We start from the raw sequence: 19,458 nt of genomic DNA, 5'->3' as shown, positions 1-19,458 counted from the left end.
AGAGAAAACAAAAAACAAAAACCAAAAAACACCAGAGCTGTGGCCTGTTGCAGTGACAAGGATTGAACCTGAGGTCTCTGGGTCTTGACCTCAGGCGTGCCAGTTTGGTATTCAGTCACTGCACTATGTCCTGAGCCCAACATGTGGGACTTCTTTAGGGAAGACTGGAAATAGAGACAAGTAGGGGGGGGGGGGGGCGGAGAAGAAAAGACAATGTAAAAAAAAAAAGAAAGGAAAAAACAAAACAAAACAAACAAAAAACCAAAGGAGGCTGCCATTAACTAGCTGAGGAGAGAGGCTGAGGTTAGATTCTCCCCCTCTTTTGAACCAGCTCGTCCTGCTGCCACCTTGATTTTGGACTTCTAGCCTCTCCAGCTACAATACATTGCTGTGTACTTTGTTATCGGTGCCCTAGAAAACTAGCAGAGCTGATGCCTCCCAAGGAACTCAATGACCCTTTCTGAGCCCCTTTTGATTGACACAGAGCTGTAGATAATAACAATACCTGCCCTCTAAGGGTTGCTGCAAGTTTCAGTGAATGTATCTGTGTGTATGTTCATGCATACGTCTAACAGTGTCTGATATACTTTGCTCAAGAAATATTAGCTATTAGTAGTCTCAACTTTGGCTCACATCCCATGGAACCCCAAGGGAATGCAGATTACTTTCAAGGAGCAATGCATACCAAACCAGAACAGCTGGCTCGGTTAGAAGTTTGGGCTCCATCAGTCTTTCCGAATTATAAAAGTAGGATGTGAGTACATTAGAAATGGCTTGGCATTGAGAGTCAGGTGGTAGCGCAGCAGGTTAAGCGCATGTGCCGCGAAGTGCAAGGACTGGCATAAAGATCCTGGTTCGAGCCCCCAGCTCCCCACCTGCAGGAGAGTCGCTTCACAAGCAGTGAAGCAGGTCTGCAGGTGTCTGTCTTTCTCTCCCCCTTTCTGTCTTCCCCTCCTCTCTTCATTTCTCTCTATCCTATCCAACAACGATGACAACAATAATAACTACAACAATAAAACAACAAGGGCAACAAAAGGGAATCAATAAATAAATATTTTTAAAAATCTTAAAAAGAAATTAAAAAGAAAAAAGAAATGGTCTGGCAAATCTGGGATATGGGTCAGTAGGTAAAGCGTATACCTAGCGCATGTGAGGACTAGGTTCAACCCCTGGTACTTAGGTCTCTCTTTCATAAATAAGTAAATAAATACATAAATAAATAAATAAAATTTTAATGGAAAAAATGAGGGCCCAAGAGATAGTTTAGTGGGTAGAATATATACCTTACCATGTGTGAGGCCCTGGGTTTAAGTCTAGCACCACATGGAAGCACCATGGACAGCACTGAGGGAGCTCTATGGATGCTGGAGTGGTACTGTAGTGTCTCTCTTCTGTCTGTCTTTCTCTCTAAATAAATAAAAAAAATGAAAAAAAAATTGGCCTGGGGAGGTTGCTCGGTAGTATTATGCATGTACAAAGCCTAGGTTCAGTCTCTATCAGTTTATAATTATAACAAAATAAATAAATACAGAGGATAAATGAGACCTTAACAACTAGTTTATCAAGCATCATAGTCTTAAAACTCATCAGGCTGTGACATAAGCATAGAGGACATGTTCACTCTGACATTACCCTTTTTGGAGTTTAGCCCCTTTTCAGCTTCCCCAAGATTACATTGTTCTGTCCTTTTTGACTTGCTCCCACAAATCATTATGTTCATGTATTTTAAAAAGCTTAGAGGGTTGAATTGGAACTTCTGTATTTTTTGAACAGAATTCTTCATAGACTCTGACTGAACTTCTTGTTCTCAGTGCAGCCACTTTGGTACACACATCATCATGCACAAAGCCCCAAGTTCTAGCCCTTGATCCTCACCTGCAGTGGGAAAGCTTCATGAGCAGCGAAACAGTGCTGCAGATCTCTCTCTCTCTCTCTCTCTCTGTCCCACTAAATTAAAATAAAGAAATAAATTTGAAAAGATCATCATAGTTGAAGTAACCCAATTGTTTTTGAAGTAACACAGGCACCCTGGTTTTTAATCACAGAGGATGACAAATTTCTGGTAACCCTTTTTTTTCCCTGTTTAAACCTGGGAGGAACTATGCACTTGAAACCCTAGAGCAGCTGAGCATGCACGCATTTGGAAAATGCTGTATCCTTTCCCCATTACCTGGGAAACATGTGGTCAGGTGCTCCATCAGTGCTTCTTGGGTGACAGGTTTTCTTGAAGAATTCATTGCCGAGATGGCCAAGCATAGGATTTCCCCAAGTGGAATGAACTGAGATTGACTGATAGGGGACATACTGATCGGTGAGACATCACCTGCAGGGAGACAATTTTCAAGTGAGCAGTTGATTAGAAGACCCAGCCATTTGTCAACTGCACACCTGAGCACACCTGCCCCACCCATGACTCCCATCTATCCCTTGTGGTATGAATACAATCAACCCCTGAAGCCTGAGGTTTGTGAAAGCCATAGCCAATTCCACTCAGGGGAAAGGAGTTCCACAGAGCAGAGGAAACTGCCATCACTCCAAAAAATAAAAATTGTCTTTAAAACCTGACATCTCATTTAAACAGACTGCAAGGTTTGCAGCCATGAGACTTTGAAAAATGGTCAGTTTTGTATTATTAACTTGGAGCAAATTTATTTCAGAGCAGCCACTCCCATCTTGACAAATGCATGTGTGGCAAATGGAGGATTCATTCATTCAAACGTTGAGTGCCTTTTAAGTGGCAAGCTTCTGCTTGGGGGTTGGGATCTGGGGAAAGTGATGAGTCTCCCCTCACCCCCACCCGAAAGCATCTCTGTCCATATGGAGTCCCTAGCTAAGCAGAAGACAGAAATGGATAGAGCAAGTTCACAGTAAATCCCAAAAGGCTGAAACAGGAATGACAGGGGAGGAGTGAGTGAGGATGGGGCTTAAAAGTAGGATATGAGAGTTTTTTGGGGGGGTAGGAGAGCAGGTGTAGTCTGAACCCAGAGTTGAAGGATAGGAGTGTCTCTTGTGATTGAGAGGTGAGAGTAACAGAGGGGGGTCTTAGATTCTACTAACAGGCCATTTTCTGGTAAGCAGCTGAAGAACTTGAAGAGTCTGGTGTTCTTCATTCCTCTACCCTATGAGGGAAGATAAGTGGCAGAAGGAGTTGCAGGAATAACAGAGTCAGGTGGATCTGAGAATGGTTTAGAAGCAGAAGGAGAGGGCTGGTTACCATTTGTCCTCTCACCCAGATCTGCATCTAAATGAGCCAATGAAGGCAGGAGGAAAAAAAAAGAAGACCCTTTGCTGTGAAGGGCCAAATGACACAAGGGCTCTTGAGAGTGTGTCAATGTGCAAAGCAAATATCTGCTGTCATTTTCGTCATCCTTCTGTCACTGTGTGGTGATTGCCAAGTGCATCCCAAGGACTTCCAGAATTTTCCAGAGACGCATGCAAGTGTGTGTGTGTGTGTGTGTGTGTGTGTGTGTGTGTGTGTGTGTGTGTGTGTGTGTGTGTGTGTGTATGTGTCTGTGTAGCCCTCAGTGGAGGGAGAGGAAATTCTGCTCCTGACACCTGAATTATCACCTGCTTTATATTTTGGGAGTTCTGTGAGCTTTCACTTAAGGAAAAGCTCCATGAAGAAAAGAAGGTGGAAAGTAGAAAAAGCTGACAGCTTCTACACTTGTCTTCCACATGTACTTACATAAAGCTCCCCTTTTTTGCTTCTGGTGCACAATTTCTTTTGTAATCTGCTGCTGTGGCAGACTGGGGCACTAAGAAACACCCTGCCAAAGGTGTCTGAGTGCTGGGGTGGGTGAAGGCGTCTTCCTCCTTACTGTCAAAGCCAACGAAACTGTGTGCAACCACAACCCTTAGTTTGCATGGGAGCCCCAAAAAGCCATTGTGGGGAAAGAACTTGAACCTTTGCTTTAATGGGCTGAATTGAAGATGGTTTGATGGATGGAGCCAGATAACAAGTCATGAGGATGGAAGCCTCCCCTTTCCCCTGCCAAGAGCTGTCAGTCCAGCAGGTGCATGAGACCAAGTAGCAGGGCCCCAGTATCAAAGGTTGCAGTTTGACCACCCCCCTTAGTCCAGCCCAATGCTCTCATCTCTCTTGCATTACTCAGGTTCCAATCAGTACTGCTGTGGCTCTATTCTCTGAAAGATGAGTCTGAGAAGAATCAGACAATTCTCCATGGGCCAGAGAGAGGGGAAAATCAAAACAAAACACCCAGAAGAAAAGATTAGCAGAAACCAAGAACTAATCTAATACACAGCCCACACATTTCTGGGACTACATATATGGGCTACATGTATGGTAAAGAGAAGCCCTCTGTGAGATTCTTTCAAATATTTAATAGGTTCAAATCATCTGGTTGGTAGGTAGAAACATGAAATTTATGATTATCGTTGGGAATGTGAGTTTCCCTCACTGGCTGGTGAAGCACAGTTTATACTGGCTACTGAAGATGACAGAATTGTGTGGGCTGGGACCAACTTGGTGGTCATACTTGCTGCCTCCAACTGTTTAAATCTTAAACTGTTAGACCTTTCTTTCTTTCTTTCTTTCTTTCTTTCTTTCTTTCTTTCTTTCTTTCTTTCTTTCTTTCTTTGTTTCTTTCTTTCTTTTTATCCCAGCCCCTAGTGTATAAAAGACAATCTAGTGATGATGAGGTGGGAACATCAGAAGATGAAATTTGGAGCTAGGTCTATTCATCTCTGCCCACTCCAATCCTGCAATTCCTTCTTTCTCTCTCTGCTTCTCCAGCAGAGGGCAAGAAGGCTTGAGGGGTAGGTTTCCTGATGAATTGCTTAGTGGAGTTCAAAGTTCAAAGGAAGAACTCCTCCCCCCCCCCACACACACCCTGGCTGAAGTTTATTTAATTTTTTTCCTTCAAAATAATTTTATTAGAGGTTTTCAGTACAGTTGTTGACATATGAGTACAATTTCTCACTGCCCCATGAGACCTGAAAGGACTTAGAAAGTGAGATGAAAAGGAAGATGGTGGGGGTTGGGCAGGTGGTGGTACACCTGGTTAAGTGCATACACTAGAGTGCACAAGGACCTGGGTTCAAGCCCCTGGTCCCCACCTGCAGGGGGAAAGCTTCACAGGTGGTAAAGTAGGGCTGCAGGTGTCTCTCTCCCTACCCCCTCAATTTCTCTGTCTCTATCCAATAATTAATAAATAAAAATTTTTTTTTTTAAAAAGGAAGATGGCGTGAGCTGGCCAAGTTCCCTCTTTGGATACCTACATCAGTTGGAAATCTTCTAAAGTCTTTCCTCTTTTAAGTGAGAACTTTAAAGAAGACTAAAGATAGAAGAATGCTTAACATGACTTTTTTTTTTTTTTTAAGTTGGTGCTGGGCATCTACCCCAGGGTCTCATACATGCATGGCAAATGTTCTAACACTGAGTCACCTCACCAGACCTAAATCTGAGTTTTAGGAAATGAAAACTTTCAGGGGCCAGGTGGCGGTGCACCCAGTTAAGCACACATAATACTATGCGCAAGAACCTGCGCAAAGATCTGGGTTTGAGCCCCTGGCTCCCCACCTGCAGGGGGGATGCTTCATGAGTGATGAAGTAGGTCTGCAAGTGTCTCTTTCTCTCCTTCTCTATCTTCTCTCTATCTCCCTTCCATTCTCATTTTCTCACTGTCCTAACCAATTTTAAAAAATAGGGGAAAAAGGCTGCCAGGAGGAGTGAATTTGCAGTGCCAGCACTGAGGACAAAAAGAAAAAAAAAAGGCAAAAAAAAAGAGCTGCAGGTGTTTCTCTTCTTCTCTCCTTCTCTATATCCCCCTCCCCTAGCAACTTTTCTCTGTCTTTCTCAACAAATTTTAAAATAATAATTTAAAAAAATTTAAAAAGAAAAACAGTTATGGGGGAAGGGTTTTAATACTCTCTGGTAAGCACACATAGTACTAAGTGCAAGGACCTGTGCAAGGATCTGGGTTCAAACCCCTGGCTCCCCACTTGCAGGGGGGATGCTTCACAAGCAGTGAAGTGGGTATGTGGGTCTCTCCCTCTCTCCCTCCCCTCTCAATTTCTCTCCATTTTATCCAATTTAGAAAAATAAAGAAATAAGGAGGGGAAAAAGGCAGCCAGGAGCAGTGGATTGATTCATCATGCTGGCACCAAGCCCCAGCAATCACTCTGGAGGCATAAAGAAAAAAAATGAATGAAAGAAAGTAAGGAAGGGAGAAAGAAAGAAAATAACAAAGAAAGAAGTTACTATTACCAAAATTAATTATCTCATGTCATTATGTTTATACTGAATTTATTTGCTTTGCTTAACTATCATTCTCAAGTTCAATTTCTTTGCATTCACTGCTTTAAGAAGCAGCAGGGGTTATGCATGTTTGAATTGCTTCTGCTTGGGAAAAGCTCAGTTTCACTCAAATGACAAATCTGTACAAGGACCAGGAGATAGCTGAAGCAGGCAGAGTACATGCTTTACCACCTGTGAGACCCTAGTTTTAATTCCTAGCACCACATGAAGGGGGCACCATGGACAGCACCAACAGAACTCCATGGATAGTGAAACAATCCTTTGGAGTCTAACCTCTGATAGATAGACAGATAGATAAAGGCATAAGTATTTTTTTTCCTTTTTGCCACTGAAACTTCAATTGGAGTTTGAATTGAGGTCTTTCTGTATGGTAATGTGCACACTCAATCATGTGTGCACGACCTAACTCCCTGTGTCATACATTATAAAATGGGGGGGGGGGAAGTATTGGAAAGGTGGTTCACTGATGTCACACATGTGAGAGGCCCTCAGTTCACTCCTGAACACCACACACACACACACACACACACACACACACACACACACAGAGAGAACAAAGATATGCAAAAACTTTCAACTCAAGATGTAGAATGAGATGGAACTGGAGTACTCTAAGTGACTCTCTCCACATTGCCTCATTTTTATCTTGCACTAAGAGAAATCACTGTCTATTCCCAACAGCAATCCTGTCTATGTACTACACCCAAGTGTTTCCTGGACTTCCTGCAGCCACTCCATCTCTGATGAGACCTTCTACTCCAGACCACAGTCACCTCTCACTTGGCTTTTGATCAATGCTATTGATGACTTTCAGTTGTCTCCTGCCCCAGACACTCCCTTCCCCCACAAAGCTTCCAGGTCTCCCTAGAAAAACAGAAAACTGCCTGAAGTCTTACTATGACTGCCTAGTACACCTGGAAGGGGACTGGCATATGTCACCAGGTCTTTAGTGACCAGCCTGGTCAGGAACCACTGCTCATACTGCCCATCACTTCCTTCCTCAACTCTGAAAATGCAAAGCCTTTTCTCAACTCAGAATCAGTGCAAGTTACATCCCTGCCCGAAATGATCCTTGCACAGACCTTTATTAGCGGGCTACTTCTTCTCTCTTAGGTGTCAACTGAAATATCTTCTCGTAATTCCTTGTGCTGACCACCTGATCTCATGCTGTTCTAATGCCACAGGGCTCTCTCCCTCATGTCTTCATTCCTGGTGTGCACACACATGTCTGTGTGTACTGGTTCACCATTTGTCTCACCCAGAGAAGCACAGGCACCATGCCAATAGAAAAGGATACCACATTTCCAGTGTGTCGCCAGTCCCCAGAACAAGGCAGAGCTTACACTGGACACCAAATAACTGTGTGCCGAATGAATGAATATCATTTAGAATTTAGAAAAGGATGACTCTGGGATTCTTGCAGGGTATTTTAAAGCATTGTCATTTTTTTTTCATAACTTTTGCTAAACAGTTGTAAAAACAGACAAAACATTTTAACAAGAGACAAAATACATATAAGCATGCAAGACTCCCTCTATTAAGTTCACAAACAACTGTTCCCCTAACATGGAAATTACTGCAGAAAAATAATCACTACATATCAAGTAAAGTTTAGGACATATATTTAAGATCGATATTAGGAAAACCATAGGGTAACTCTCAACTCACCAAATGAATTATTCAAGTTTTTCATGATTTTCTGTGGGTCTTATATCAGACTTTTTAAATGAGTCAAATAGTAATTCTTAAAATATGTTATTAAAATATTTTTTAAAACAACTGGACCACATTTATGACCAAAGAAAAAAACTAGGGACTATATTAATAAGATCTTGTTGGTCACTACAATCTAAAGAAGCAACCACATTTTGTATAAACTATGAATTGTAACTTCTCTATGATTTACAAGATGAATTTTTTATTTTCAGAATTAGTTTTAAACACATTCATAAAGGCAATTCATCTAAAAGTGCATAGCTACTTTGTAGCCTAGCCAATTCTTTCTAATGCTATAATTCTGCCCTATTGTTCTACAAAGAAGGGGCAAACAGGTTTTCTTTTAGCTTTGTTTTCTTACAAACATCCATTGAAGTGCAAGTCCTCAGTGAACATTTATCAAATCCACTATAATTCAGATAAAACTGTGCCTTGGACAGAGGAAGCACCAAGTTGATTCTGAAGGGAACTGAAAATGTGAGAAGACATGGAAAATCACAACTCTGAGTAAACTTCTTTGAGTTTAAGAGCCTGTCACATTAAATTTAAAATACATCTGTGAACATTTGGACATCACTTTCAAGGAAGGGTCTTGTCAGCTGAGAAACATGAGGAAAATCAGACAAGAAATTTGCCCAGTGCTGATGAAGCGAATGGAAAATGGAGGTGCTATTCTAGAAGGAGAAAGAGAGAGAGAGAGGGAGAGAGAGATCGATCTATGAAGAATATGATTCAGGATATCAAGCCTGAGGGCCTGGGGTATGTTTTGGCATAGCTAGGACAAGTTGCAGGGGAAACTGAGAGAACAGTAGGAGCCTGCCTTGATTGATTGACCAGAAGGCTCAACGCTTATTCTTGACGCTCATTAAGCACCAATCCTCGAATAGATACCAAAGACTTCCATATCTATGTTAGAAAATCACCCTTGGGGCTGAGAAATAGCTCACCTAGTAGAGCATACATCAGATTTTGCTACTATGTGTGAGGTCCTGGGTTTGACTCCTTACACCACATGGGAGCACCATGGCTCACACCATTGGGGTTCCATACATAGTGGAACAGAGGTGCAGTGTCTCTTCCTCTTTCTTTCTACTCTAAGAAATAAAAGAATAGAAAAATTAGCTCAGAGAGGTCATTGGGTTTGTATATGTATGAGGCCCTGTGTTCACTCCCCAGCACAGCATGAAAATAAGTAAATAAATAAATGAATGAATAAATGAAAAAGGCAAATGCCCATGTCCAGTGGAGAATCTGAGAAGCAATTACAGAAGCCAGACCTTCCACCTTGTGAACCCCATAAAGAATTCTGGCCCATACTCCCAGAGAGGTTAATGTTAGGGGTAGATGATTAGAGGACTCTGAACTCCAATTCCATCAGCACCAGAGAGAGAAGGGGGGTGGTGGGGATGGAAAGGCACTCAGAAGTAGTGTGACTTAGAAAGAAAGAGAAAGCAGGGCCATAGGAAAAAAATGGGTAAATAAATATTATGGACCACCCTTGCCTCTGAAGAAAGGCTCAGTCATCCTGCCCTGCTACTCAAGGAAAATTAGTCCTGAAAAGAGTGCAGCCTGCAATGTTCCTGGCTGTGTCCAAGAACTGCAAGTTTAGACCAATAGGAACTCAGAGGTTACACAGGCTCCAGTCCTAAAATATAAATATAAGTATAAATATAAATACATATGGGCTCTGGGCCAGGTGGATGGGGTAGTTAATTTTATTCATAGATATTTTTCAAGATTGGGAGCTAGTCTCTATCCTAATCTGAATTTTTAGTCTTTTTCTCAACTCTGACAACTTCCCAGACAGTATTTTTGTTAAACTCCACATTAGCTATCAAACCCAAGAAGAAACTACAAGAGTCATAGGCCCCTAGGAACATACCTAAAATAGACTTCCACACTACGATCCCTATTCTCATCTGTTCTATTCCTACTTTTTGGTTCCTATTCATTAATCACTTGTCCTGCTTTATATTTTACAGCCACCAAGTAGCATATGCTATCATGATTCCATCCTGACTTCCTTGGACAGATGACTTCACCTATGTGTCCTGGAGCCTCACCTCTCCAGAGCCCTACCCCACTAGGGAAAGATAGAAACAGGCTGAGGGTATTGATCGACCTGCCATGCTAAAGGACAAGCAGGTGACTCTTACAATTGATGGAGCCACTGATAAAGGAGGCCTGAAACAAAAGGCCAAAAGCATACATTGGCTGACTTTCTCTATATTTTACTCTCTACTTTTAAAAATTATTTATTTTTTAATTTTTGTTTTTATTTATATATTTATTTATTGCCTCCAGGGTTATTGCTGGGGCTCAGTGCCTGCACCATGAATCCACTGCTCCTGGAGGCCTTCCTCCCCCTTCTGTTGCCCTTGTTGTTGTAACCTTGTTGTGGTTATTATTGTTATTGTTGATGTTGTTCGTTGTTGGATAGGACAGAGAGAAATGTAGAGAGGAGGGGAAGACAGAGAAGAGGAGGGGAAGACAGAGAGGAGGAGAGAAAGATAGACACCTGCAGACCTGTTTCACCACCTTGAATCGACTCCCCTGCAGGTGGGGAGCCGGGGGCTCGAACCGGGATCCTTAAGCCGGTCCTTGGGCTTTGCACCACATGCACTTAACCTGCTGAATCACTGCCCGACCCCCAATTTTTGTCTTTATTTATTGGATAGTGATGGCCAGAAATTGAGAGGGTAGGGTGTGATAGAGAGGGAGAGAGACAGATAGACACCTGCAACAGTGCTTCACCATCCACAAAGCTTTCCCTCTGCAGGTGAGGACCAAGGACTTGAACCTGGGTTCTTGCACACTATAACATGTATGCTCAACCAGGTGCACCACCACCTGGCCCCTATTTATTTATTTTGATAGGACAGAAAGAAATTGAGAGGGCGAGAGCAAGAGAGATACCTGCAGCACTGCTTGTGAAGCTTCCCTACTACAGGTGGGGACGAGGAGCTTGAACTATGGCCCTTGTTCATGGTAATATGTGCACTTAACCAAGTGTGCTACTGCCCAGCTCCTATCATTTACTCTCTATAGCTCCTGTCTTCCACCTCACAGAGATTCTCGTCTCAAGCATATATTTTTACTCTTTAGCACTCCCCCCCTTTTTTTCTATTTTCCCTTTCAACTTTTGGATCATTCGAGTTCCAAAATGTTCCCTTACATAACTAACTTATCCTTTCAAAAGAAGGAAGGAAGGAAGGAAGGAAGGAAGGAAGGAAGGAAGGAAGAAAGAAAGAAAGAAAGAAAGAAAGAAAGAAAGAAAGAAAGAAAGAAAGAAAAGAGAAAATATCTGTACTGTCTAGTATGTACTCATTCCCTTTAGCATTTAAGTTTCCTATCGGAACAATTTGTGAGCTAGAAAAGTGCTGTTATCAAACACTTTCCTTCATGAACGCCATTTTATAGAATTTATTTCAGTTATCCTTTTAGGCTCTCCGTCCTCCTCAACACTGTATATGAAAGAGGACAACAAAACTCCCCAAATCTCATTTTCATAACAACATAGCATGCATCCCTTCCCCATATGCAATCTGTAGCTTTCCAAGGGACACTTATTAGAGAAGAAAATACAATTTCATTTCTTTGCATCTTGAAATAATCACCTTCATACAACTGCATAAGAAAAGTCACACTTTTCTTTAGTTGAACTGCTTCTTAGTAAGCTACAACTTAGAAGGTACACCTCAAAGATCCTTAATCTTAAACATTCGGTTTAATTATCCTGCTTATTTTAAAATACTGTCTTTTCATTACAAATTTACATTTCTTTTTTTTTTCTTTTCTTTTTATAGACAAAGATGCAGAGAGAGAAGGAAAGAAACTAAAGCTTCCTTCAATATGGTGGGTGCCAGGCTTGAAACAGAGTGACATACACAAAAAAGCAGCGCACTACCCAAGTGATCTATTTTGCCCATCCATGAATGTCAATTTAAATCTATTCTAGGTTGAATGGTTTTGATGCTAGTGAAGCTCATTAGAAAAAACTACTTAAAATTGCAGGTCTGAAACTGTACTCATTAACAACTGGGGAGTTTCCAGTATTAAAAGCATTCAGGAGGTATTTTGAGAAGTGCCCAGCCTCTTATCACATAATATAACTATCCACTCTATGTCTGTTTCCTCTTCTGTAAAATGAGGGCTTAGGTAGGATAATTTCTTCAGGCTTTATACATAAATACTTCTTCAGGCTCTCAAATTCCAGATGATCCTTTTATCAATGCAGCAGTATTCTGGCATAAAAATAAATATGGTACTCAAAGCTAGCTCAATTTCCATTGCTTATATTAATGCCCACCCAATTTGGAAAAGTAGACTTTGATTTAAAGAAAACAGTGAAATCTACTGGTTATCAATTTTTCCCTTACAATAAAGACTTCATAATGTACTGTTTCTGATTCAAAGTCTTGCTCAACACTGTTCCTCAGGACGAAAGCAGGCATATTTCTCTCACTGCCCAAATTAGCACTAATATTAAAATTACAAATGCCAATAAAATTACTACACAACGCGACTCATAAAAATGGTTAAACATGCCTGTAGAATATGCAGTGGGCACAGCAAAAATACAGCTCTATTCCTTCCAACAAAGTAATTGTGGGCCGGCTAATGTGCTCTCTGAGGTCTAAGTGGACAACTTCTCTAAGTGTAGAGGGTAACACAAATTTGGTTCAATTTATTAATCTCAGTCTTAAGTATGAATGTGACTTGTTTTTTCCTTATAGCCTATTCCAATGCATTCAAAAAGCTGTTCAAATAAGTAGGAGAAAACACAAAAATCACTCCCTTTCTATTCCCTGCATAAGACCACAATGTCCTTATAGGGAGAGAGCATTTCCAGCACCTACTAATTCACATGTTGTTATATTCTAAGCAGCTTTCCTTTGAAATCAAATGACTGCCCTTGACTTTCAAATATTTATCTGGAAGTGACAAAGACAACTGGCTTGGAGAAAGACACTTTCCCCAGTTGGCTGACTGGCTGAAATTATCTCAGAAATGCAAAGCTCCACCTTCATTAAAATAGTCAAAGGAAGGACACTTGACTAAAGAGTTTTATAACATTTAGAAATCCTGTTATCAACTTTTCTCAAGTTTTCTGGTGTTTTATTTCAACCCTCGGTGGGTATCTAAGAACAAGATTGGACTGATTGCTTTAATTCAAAAGGTAATGTAAATTAAATAAGGTAACCATTAATAACACTAACATGAATAGTGTCCATCAGCTATGACTTAGCTGAGGAAGTTATGAGCAGCCACAGCCATAATGGTATATGATATGTTGACATCAAAGAAAAATAAATAAAATAAAATAAAAGGGTTGTTATTCACCCCTTCACCTGAACCTTTCTGCTTATCAGTCTATTTAATGTTGAAAGACGTTGTTAGGTGAATGACAACTCTGTGATTCACTGGTCTATAAACTTTCATTAATCATATTAGTGAGCACTCTCATTACTGAGAGTTAATCACTGATTAAAAATAAACTGTGTGTATGGAACTGAGGAGAAAGCATAATGGTTATGCAAAAGTCTTTTCATGCTTGAGGCACCAGATGTACTAGGTTCAAACCACCTTAAGCCAGAGTGGGCAGTGCTCTGATTAAAAAAAAAAGAAGAAAGAAAGAGAGAGAAGGAAAGAAAAGAAGAAAGAAAGGAAGGGTTAGATCAAATCAGTGGGGTTTACAGTCAACAATATTTATACACCTTTCCCATATTTGGGAGCTACTCTCTTTCCTGGTCCAGCTTTCTAGCCCTTTTTCCAGCCATGACACCAACTCCCCAGACAATAACTTGGATCCACCTGCATATCAGATGTCAGGCTCAGAAGAAAAAAAACAAACAAACAAAAAACTAGTATCGTCATGGGCCTTTTGGAATATAACTAAAATAGGCCTACTAGCTATCTATAAAACAGAGACCCCCAAATCTTCATCTGCACTATTCCAGCCTTTAGGTTCATGATTAATCAACAATTTGTTTGGCCTTATATATTAACTCTCCTTTCAGACACTAGGTTCCAGATGTTACTGTGATGCCAACCAGACTTCCCTGGGCAGACGACCCCACCAATGTATCCTGGAGCCCCACTTCTCCAGAGCCCTGCCCCACTAGAGAAAGAGAAAGACAGGCTGGGAGTATGGAACAACCTGTCAACGCCCATGTTCAGGAGGGAAGCAGTAACAGAAACCAGACCTTCCACCTCCTGCACCCCATAATGACCCTGGGTCCATAGTCCCAGAGGGATAAAGAATAGTAAGAAAGCTATCAGGGGAGGGGATGGGATATGGAGTTCTGGTGGTGAGGATTGTGTGGATTTGTACCCCTCTTATCCTATGGTTTTGTCAGTGTTTCCTTTTTATAAATAAAAATTAAAAAAAGAAAGGAAGGAAGGAAGGAAGGATTGTCAAAGAATAAACAGAGATAGACAGCTCAGAAGGAGTAGAAAAGCAGAAAGAGAAGGGCAGTTGATGAACAGTGATGGGTGAGTCCCTAGCTAGGAAACTGACTTATCCACCAGGGATGATCAATGACATCATCTCTCACCACAAACACCTAAGACTTTGTAATACATTTGAAGCTGAGAAGTTAGCATGGGGATATGAGCCTGTGGGTTAATTGTGCACTTCAGAAATAGAGATTTTGGGTGTGTGTGTGTGTGTGTGTGTGTGTGTGAAGCAACATAATAGTTCACTTGGTTAGTACTCCTGGTCTGCCATGTGTGTGACCCAAGTACCCAGTACACCAGGGCAAGTTTTGGTGCTATGATATCTTTCCCTTTCTTCCTGTTTCTCTCTCTCTCTCTCTCTCTCTCTCTCTATATATATATATATATATATATATATATGTATATATATATGTATATATACACACACACACATACATACATACATACATCTGGAAAAAAATTGACCTAGAGCAGTGAAGCCCCAGTTAAAAAAAAAAAAAAGGAAGATAGGAAGAAAGGGGGAAAAAAAAGGAAGAGAGAAAGAGAAAGGCAGGCAAGCCAAACTCTACTAAGGCTCGACATTATCTACCTGTGCTGTTAGGCACTATAAAACAATGTAAAAACTGTCATTCACATAGCAAGCATTTGAATGTTTGTAGAATAAGCAAACATAAAACACAGACAAGGTCATGTCAGACCCTACCATCTACTAATATATTTTGCATCACAATGTAAATGTCTGCCTCCTTGCTCTCTAGTCTTTCAACGAGGGCTAAAATATAGTCATTTACCACTAGGGATGAAGTCAAGATGAAATGCTACTTCCAGCGGACAAGCATTAATGAGATCTCTCAGCTATCATGCAATTCTGTAAGACACCGAAGGATCCTATAGTGGTACAGTGTTTTCCTTTTCTTTAAGTATATCACATAAGACAGAATTCAAATTCTTATTTTAAGCCATCACATCTCTTCCATCTTCATTCTCCATTGGAAACTAACATAACAGCTGAGGCATATTAGGTTTCGCAATGTCCACATGTGGTTATCTCTCAACTAAAATGGAAAAACTCAGTTTAGAAACTCTAGGGCTATTCTTCCCCAGTTTCCATTAGACACACCATAACTGTTCCTCAAACTCTATGCTCATTACTTTATCACTTTAAAGGTTACAATGACACTGTCACTGGCTTCTGTAAACTACAACTGCAATAGAGTAAGAAGGCCCAATTAAATGCAGCTCAAATTTCCAAACAACAACACAATTATACTGAAGGACTGCCACTGTCTCCCAACAATGGGACACCCTTTCTCCCCTTCCAACTGCCATGGAGGGTGTTATGAAGAGCCACAAGATTTCAGAGGGATGACAGGGTACAGAGGGCCAGAACAGACACACAGAGAAAATGCCCAACTCAGTGCACCCCAGAAGTGACTTTTGTTCTTCAAAGTTCAGCATTCCAACACAGCAGGTAAAGGTCATGGTTTAATGAAGAACTCCAGGTTTACATTCCAATTCTCCTTTTTTTTTTTTTTGCTTATTTATTTATTTATTTATTTATTTTACTCTTTTATTTCTTTATTGGGGGATTAATGGTTTACAGTCAACAGTAAAGTTCAGTAGTTTGTACATATGTAACATTTCTCAGTTTTCCACATAACAGTTAAGTCCCCACTAGGTCCTCCTCTGCCATCATGTTCCAGCACCTGAACCCTCCCTCCCACCCCAGAGTCTTTTACTTTGGTGCAATATCAGTTCTGCTCTTCGTCAGTTGTGTGAGTTGGGACAAATCATTAATTTTTTTTTAATCTAGACATCTCTTTTTGTTCAGAGTATATGGTTATGTTTACCACAGAGTGCTTTAGGGGGTTTAATGAGATGTTTGTCCAGTGTTTACATTGTCTCTGAGACCTAATAAATATTTACTAAAGGGGGCCGGGCGGTAGTGCAGTGGGTTAAGTGCACATTGGCACAAAGAGCAAGCCCCCGGCTCCCCACCTTCAGGGTTGCTGCTTCACAAGCGGTGAAGCAGAAGCTGTGAAGCGGTAGTGCAGTGGGTTAAGCGCACATGGCATGAAGCACAAGGATCCCAGTTCAAGCCCCTGGCTCCCCACCTGCAGGGGAGTAACTTCACAAGCGGTAAAGCAGGTCTGCAGGTGTCTATCTTTCTCTCCCCTCTCTGTCTTCCCCTCCTCTCTCCATTTCTGTCCTATCCAACAACAATGACAGCAATGACAACAATAATAATACAATAACAGCAATGATAACAAGGGCAACAAGAGGGAAAAAATTACTAAATAGTATAAAAACCTCCCCCAAGCCTATCTAAATTTAGTCAATTTATTTTTTTATGATGCACAAATCTAGCAATAGGAAAACTCCCACCCTCCAAAGAATCTTAAATGCAATTTGGGAGTTGGTTTAGTTGTAGAACTCAGAGCTTCTTGATTTCTTGACTTCAATCTCTGGTGATGTCTGGTTCTCTCCTTCTCTAATTAAAGTTAGTCAATTAATTAATTTTAAAAGACCTAAGACACCTGTTCAGAGGCAATGAAACATGCATTTCATAGTTATCTGGTAGAGATAAGGACATGATATGTTGGGAATAGTATGGGTAGACAGTTACAAGGAAAGTTGACCCATTCCCAACTTATGGCTGGGCAAATCTTTTACCAATGAAAGGGAAAGGAGACCCAGTACTTCAATAAGTATTCTTAGTAGTAAAGCTCAATAACAGTTGCACTTTAATAATTTCTATTGGAGTCTGAGATGGAGCTCTGCAAAGGAAAATGTCCCACAGAATTCAAACAAATGACTCACACAAGTTTTTATAATTTAGCATACTCCTTACTTAAAGACATTTCCCAATATTATTCATTCTAATCAAGGAAATCATGATCATTGCCCATATTCAATGGCATTGCCTTCATATTTGTCTCTAGTTGGAGCAATTTTTGATAGACTGGGTAAGGCACCCCTGTGACCACATCTCAAAAGTAAAAATAATAATTTCTTAAGTATTACGTATAACTCATGAAATATATTTGAGCATTAATCTACCCTGTGAAGAATCCTACACTGAACAAAACAGCTCATGCTCACCCTTAAAGGCTAATCAACACATTTTAATCTCTCTTTCTCTTTCTCTCTCTCTCCCCCTCTCCCTCTTTCTCTCCCTCCCCCCCCCCCCCCCCCCAGAGCATAGCTCAGCTCTGGTATGGACTTTGGAACCTCAGGCATGAGAGTCTCTTTGCAGAACCATTATGCTATCTACCCCCACCCTCTATCTCTTTAATCAACTATCTATAAGGTGGTTTGTAGAAAATAGCATATTTTTTTATGTCTCCCTTCTGTGAGTTTTCAATGTGGGTGGAGACATGTGATATAAACATGAGAAAATATAAGCAACTATTGCATGCTCAAACTACTGTTTAAAACGTCCTTAGTGCATCCAGTAGCATACTTTATGATATACAAGGACCCCGTTTCAAGCCTCTAGTCCTCACCTGCAGGGGGGCAAGTGCACAAGTGGCACAGCAGTGCTGCAGGTGTCTCTCTCTCTCCCCTTTCTCTCTTAATTTCTCTGTCTCTATCCAAAATAAATTAATAAAATATCCTTAGATGAGATATAAAAAATAGACATGAATGATTAGTAAATTGATTGTATAATGGGAATTTTCTAAAACAGAATCATATCTATGACCTAGACAGATGAATTCTATACTAAAAATTGAAATTGGGAGGATTCGGGGAAGTCTCTAGGGTCTTTAAAAATGAGTAGAATTGAAGGGTGAGGGGACATTAATAATTTTATTCTGAGCACAAAGCTTTAAAAATGACTCAATATCCTCACATTGCATTGACAATGCAAAGCACTAGGCACAAAGAATGGACATTTCTGATAATAAAGAAATGTTTTCTTTCCTCTTGAGACAGGGTTACTTATTGGAATGAGTATGAGAGCAGAAAGAAAAAAAAAAGAGATGTTTAAAGGGCTTGACCAATACACAAGTCTTAATGTGTCTATAGTGTTTCAGTTATTATTAAAATTTACATAAGGGATTTTACATTCTTCAAAATATCTGTTTTATTTAAAAAATGTGAAAACTTTTCACTGATGTAGTGGAAAAGCCCATCTTTCAGATTTGCCTATTTCACTTTGGAAAAGTAGCAAGGAATGTACTTTTGAGGACATTTTACCATCTCACTATTAAGAAAAAAAGCTTTTGTGTGACAAGCCCATGGATGTTGTAAGAAAATAGCTCTGTAATCATTTCAGTCCAAAAGCAGAGGATGATGAAATAGGCTTTCTTCCTTAGCAGTTAACAGCAGCCTCATTATAATGTTAGTGTTGGATGCCAGGTCTTGAGCATATAAATCACGTTTTCTTGGATTTTAGTGCCTTGCATGGAGGGAAACAGGCCAAATCACACACAAAATTTTAGGGAATTGCACTGATAGAGGAGAAAGAATTTCAAATAATGTCCCTTGAATGGCTCCATCAGAGGAGTGAAAGAGGTATCGATACCCAGGTGGCAGAAGTCTGCAATAGCTTCTTTCCTATTGCCAATCCCGCTGCTGTCTGTCTGCTCACTTAGATGGGATGCTGTGGGCTGCATCATGTGTCTGGTGAGCTCTCCACCTGGAACATCCTGCTGCCTCTCACAGAGGCCACAGGAGCGCTAGAACTGTAAGACTTCTGTTCACAGGACAGCACTCCGTTATCCAAGGGGTTGAAGACATCTGTACCGAATTTCTTTGCACACAACAACCCTTGAAAGAAAAGCAGGGGAAACCTACCTGACCCTTTCTGGACTGGCTCCATTCCCCAGGTAGCTTTGACGCTAAAGCCTGGGGCATGCTAGGGGCTTGCATCCAGGTATAAGAAAGAGCCAGTAACAGAAACAGACGTCCTAGAATCTGGAATAAGAAGAGAGAGTAAGCTTTCGAGTAATCAGATCCTAAAGGTGCATTTCAGAATGGCTCCTGAGGGTACATGGAACCGA

General features: G+C 40.8%; 1 protein-coding gene across 5 annotated transcripts in view; it reads right to left on the bottom strand.

Moving 5' to 3' along the window:
* The window catches only part of STOX2 (storkhead box 2), a 287,635-nt gene that overhangs the window by 19,280 nt on the left and 248,897 nt on the right, over window positions 1-19,458 (bottom strand). For 4 of the 5 annotated variants that reach the window (XM_060184753.1, XM_060184745.1, XM_060184767.1 and 1 more), the window contains one exon: window positions 2,171-2,323. In XM_060184753.1, the coding sequence (XP_060040736.1) occupies window positions 2,171-2,323 (153 nt within the window). Of the gene's footprint in view, window positions 1-2,170; window positions 2,324-19,252; window positions 19,373-19,458 lie in introns of all 5 variants that reach the window. The other variant, XM_060184763.1, reaches the window with a different exon arrangement.

This window comes from Erinaceus europaeus, chromosome 2 (genome assembly GCF_950295315.1).
Source record: "Erinaceus europaeus chromosome 2, mEriEur2.1, whole genome shotgun sequence".
In the NCBI taxonomy this organism is placed as follows: domain Eukaryota; kingdom Metazoa; phylum Chordata; class Mammalia; order Eulipotyphla; family Erinaceidae; genus Erinaceus; species Erinaceus europaeus.
The sequence above is the reverse complement of the archived record's forward strand: the minus strand, read 5'-3'. Positions and strand labels throughout refer to the sequence as shown.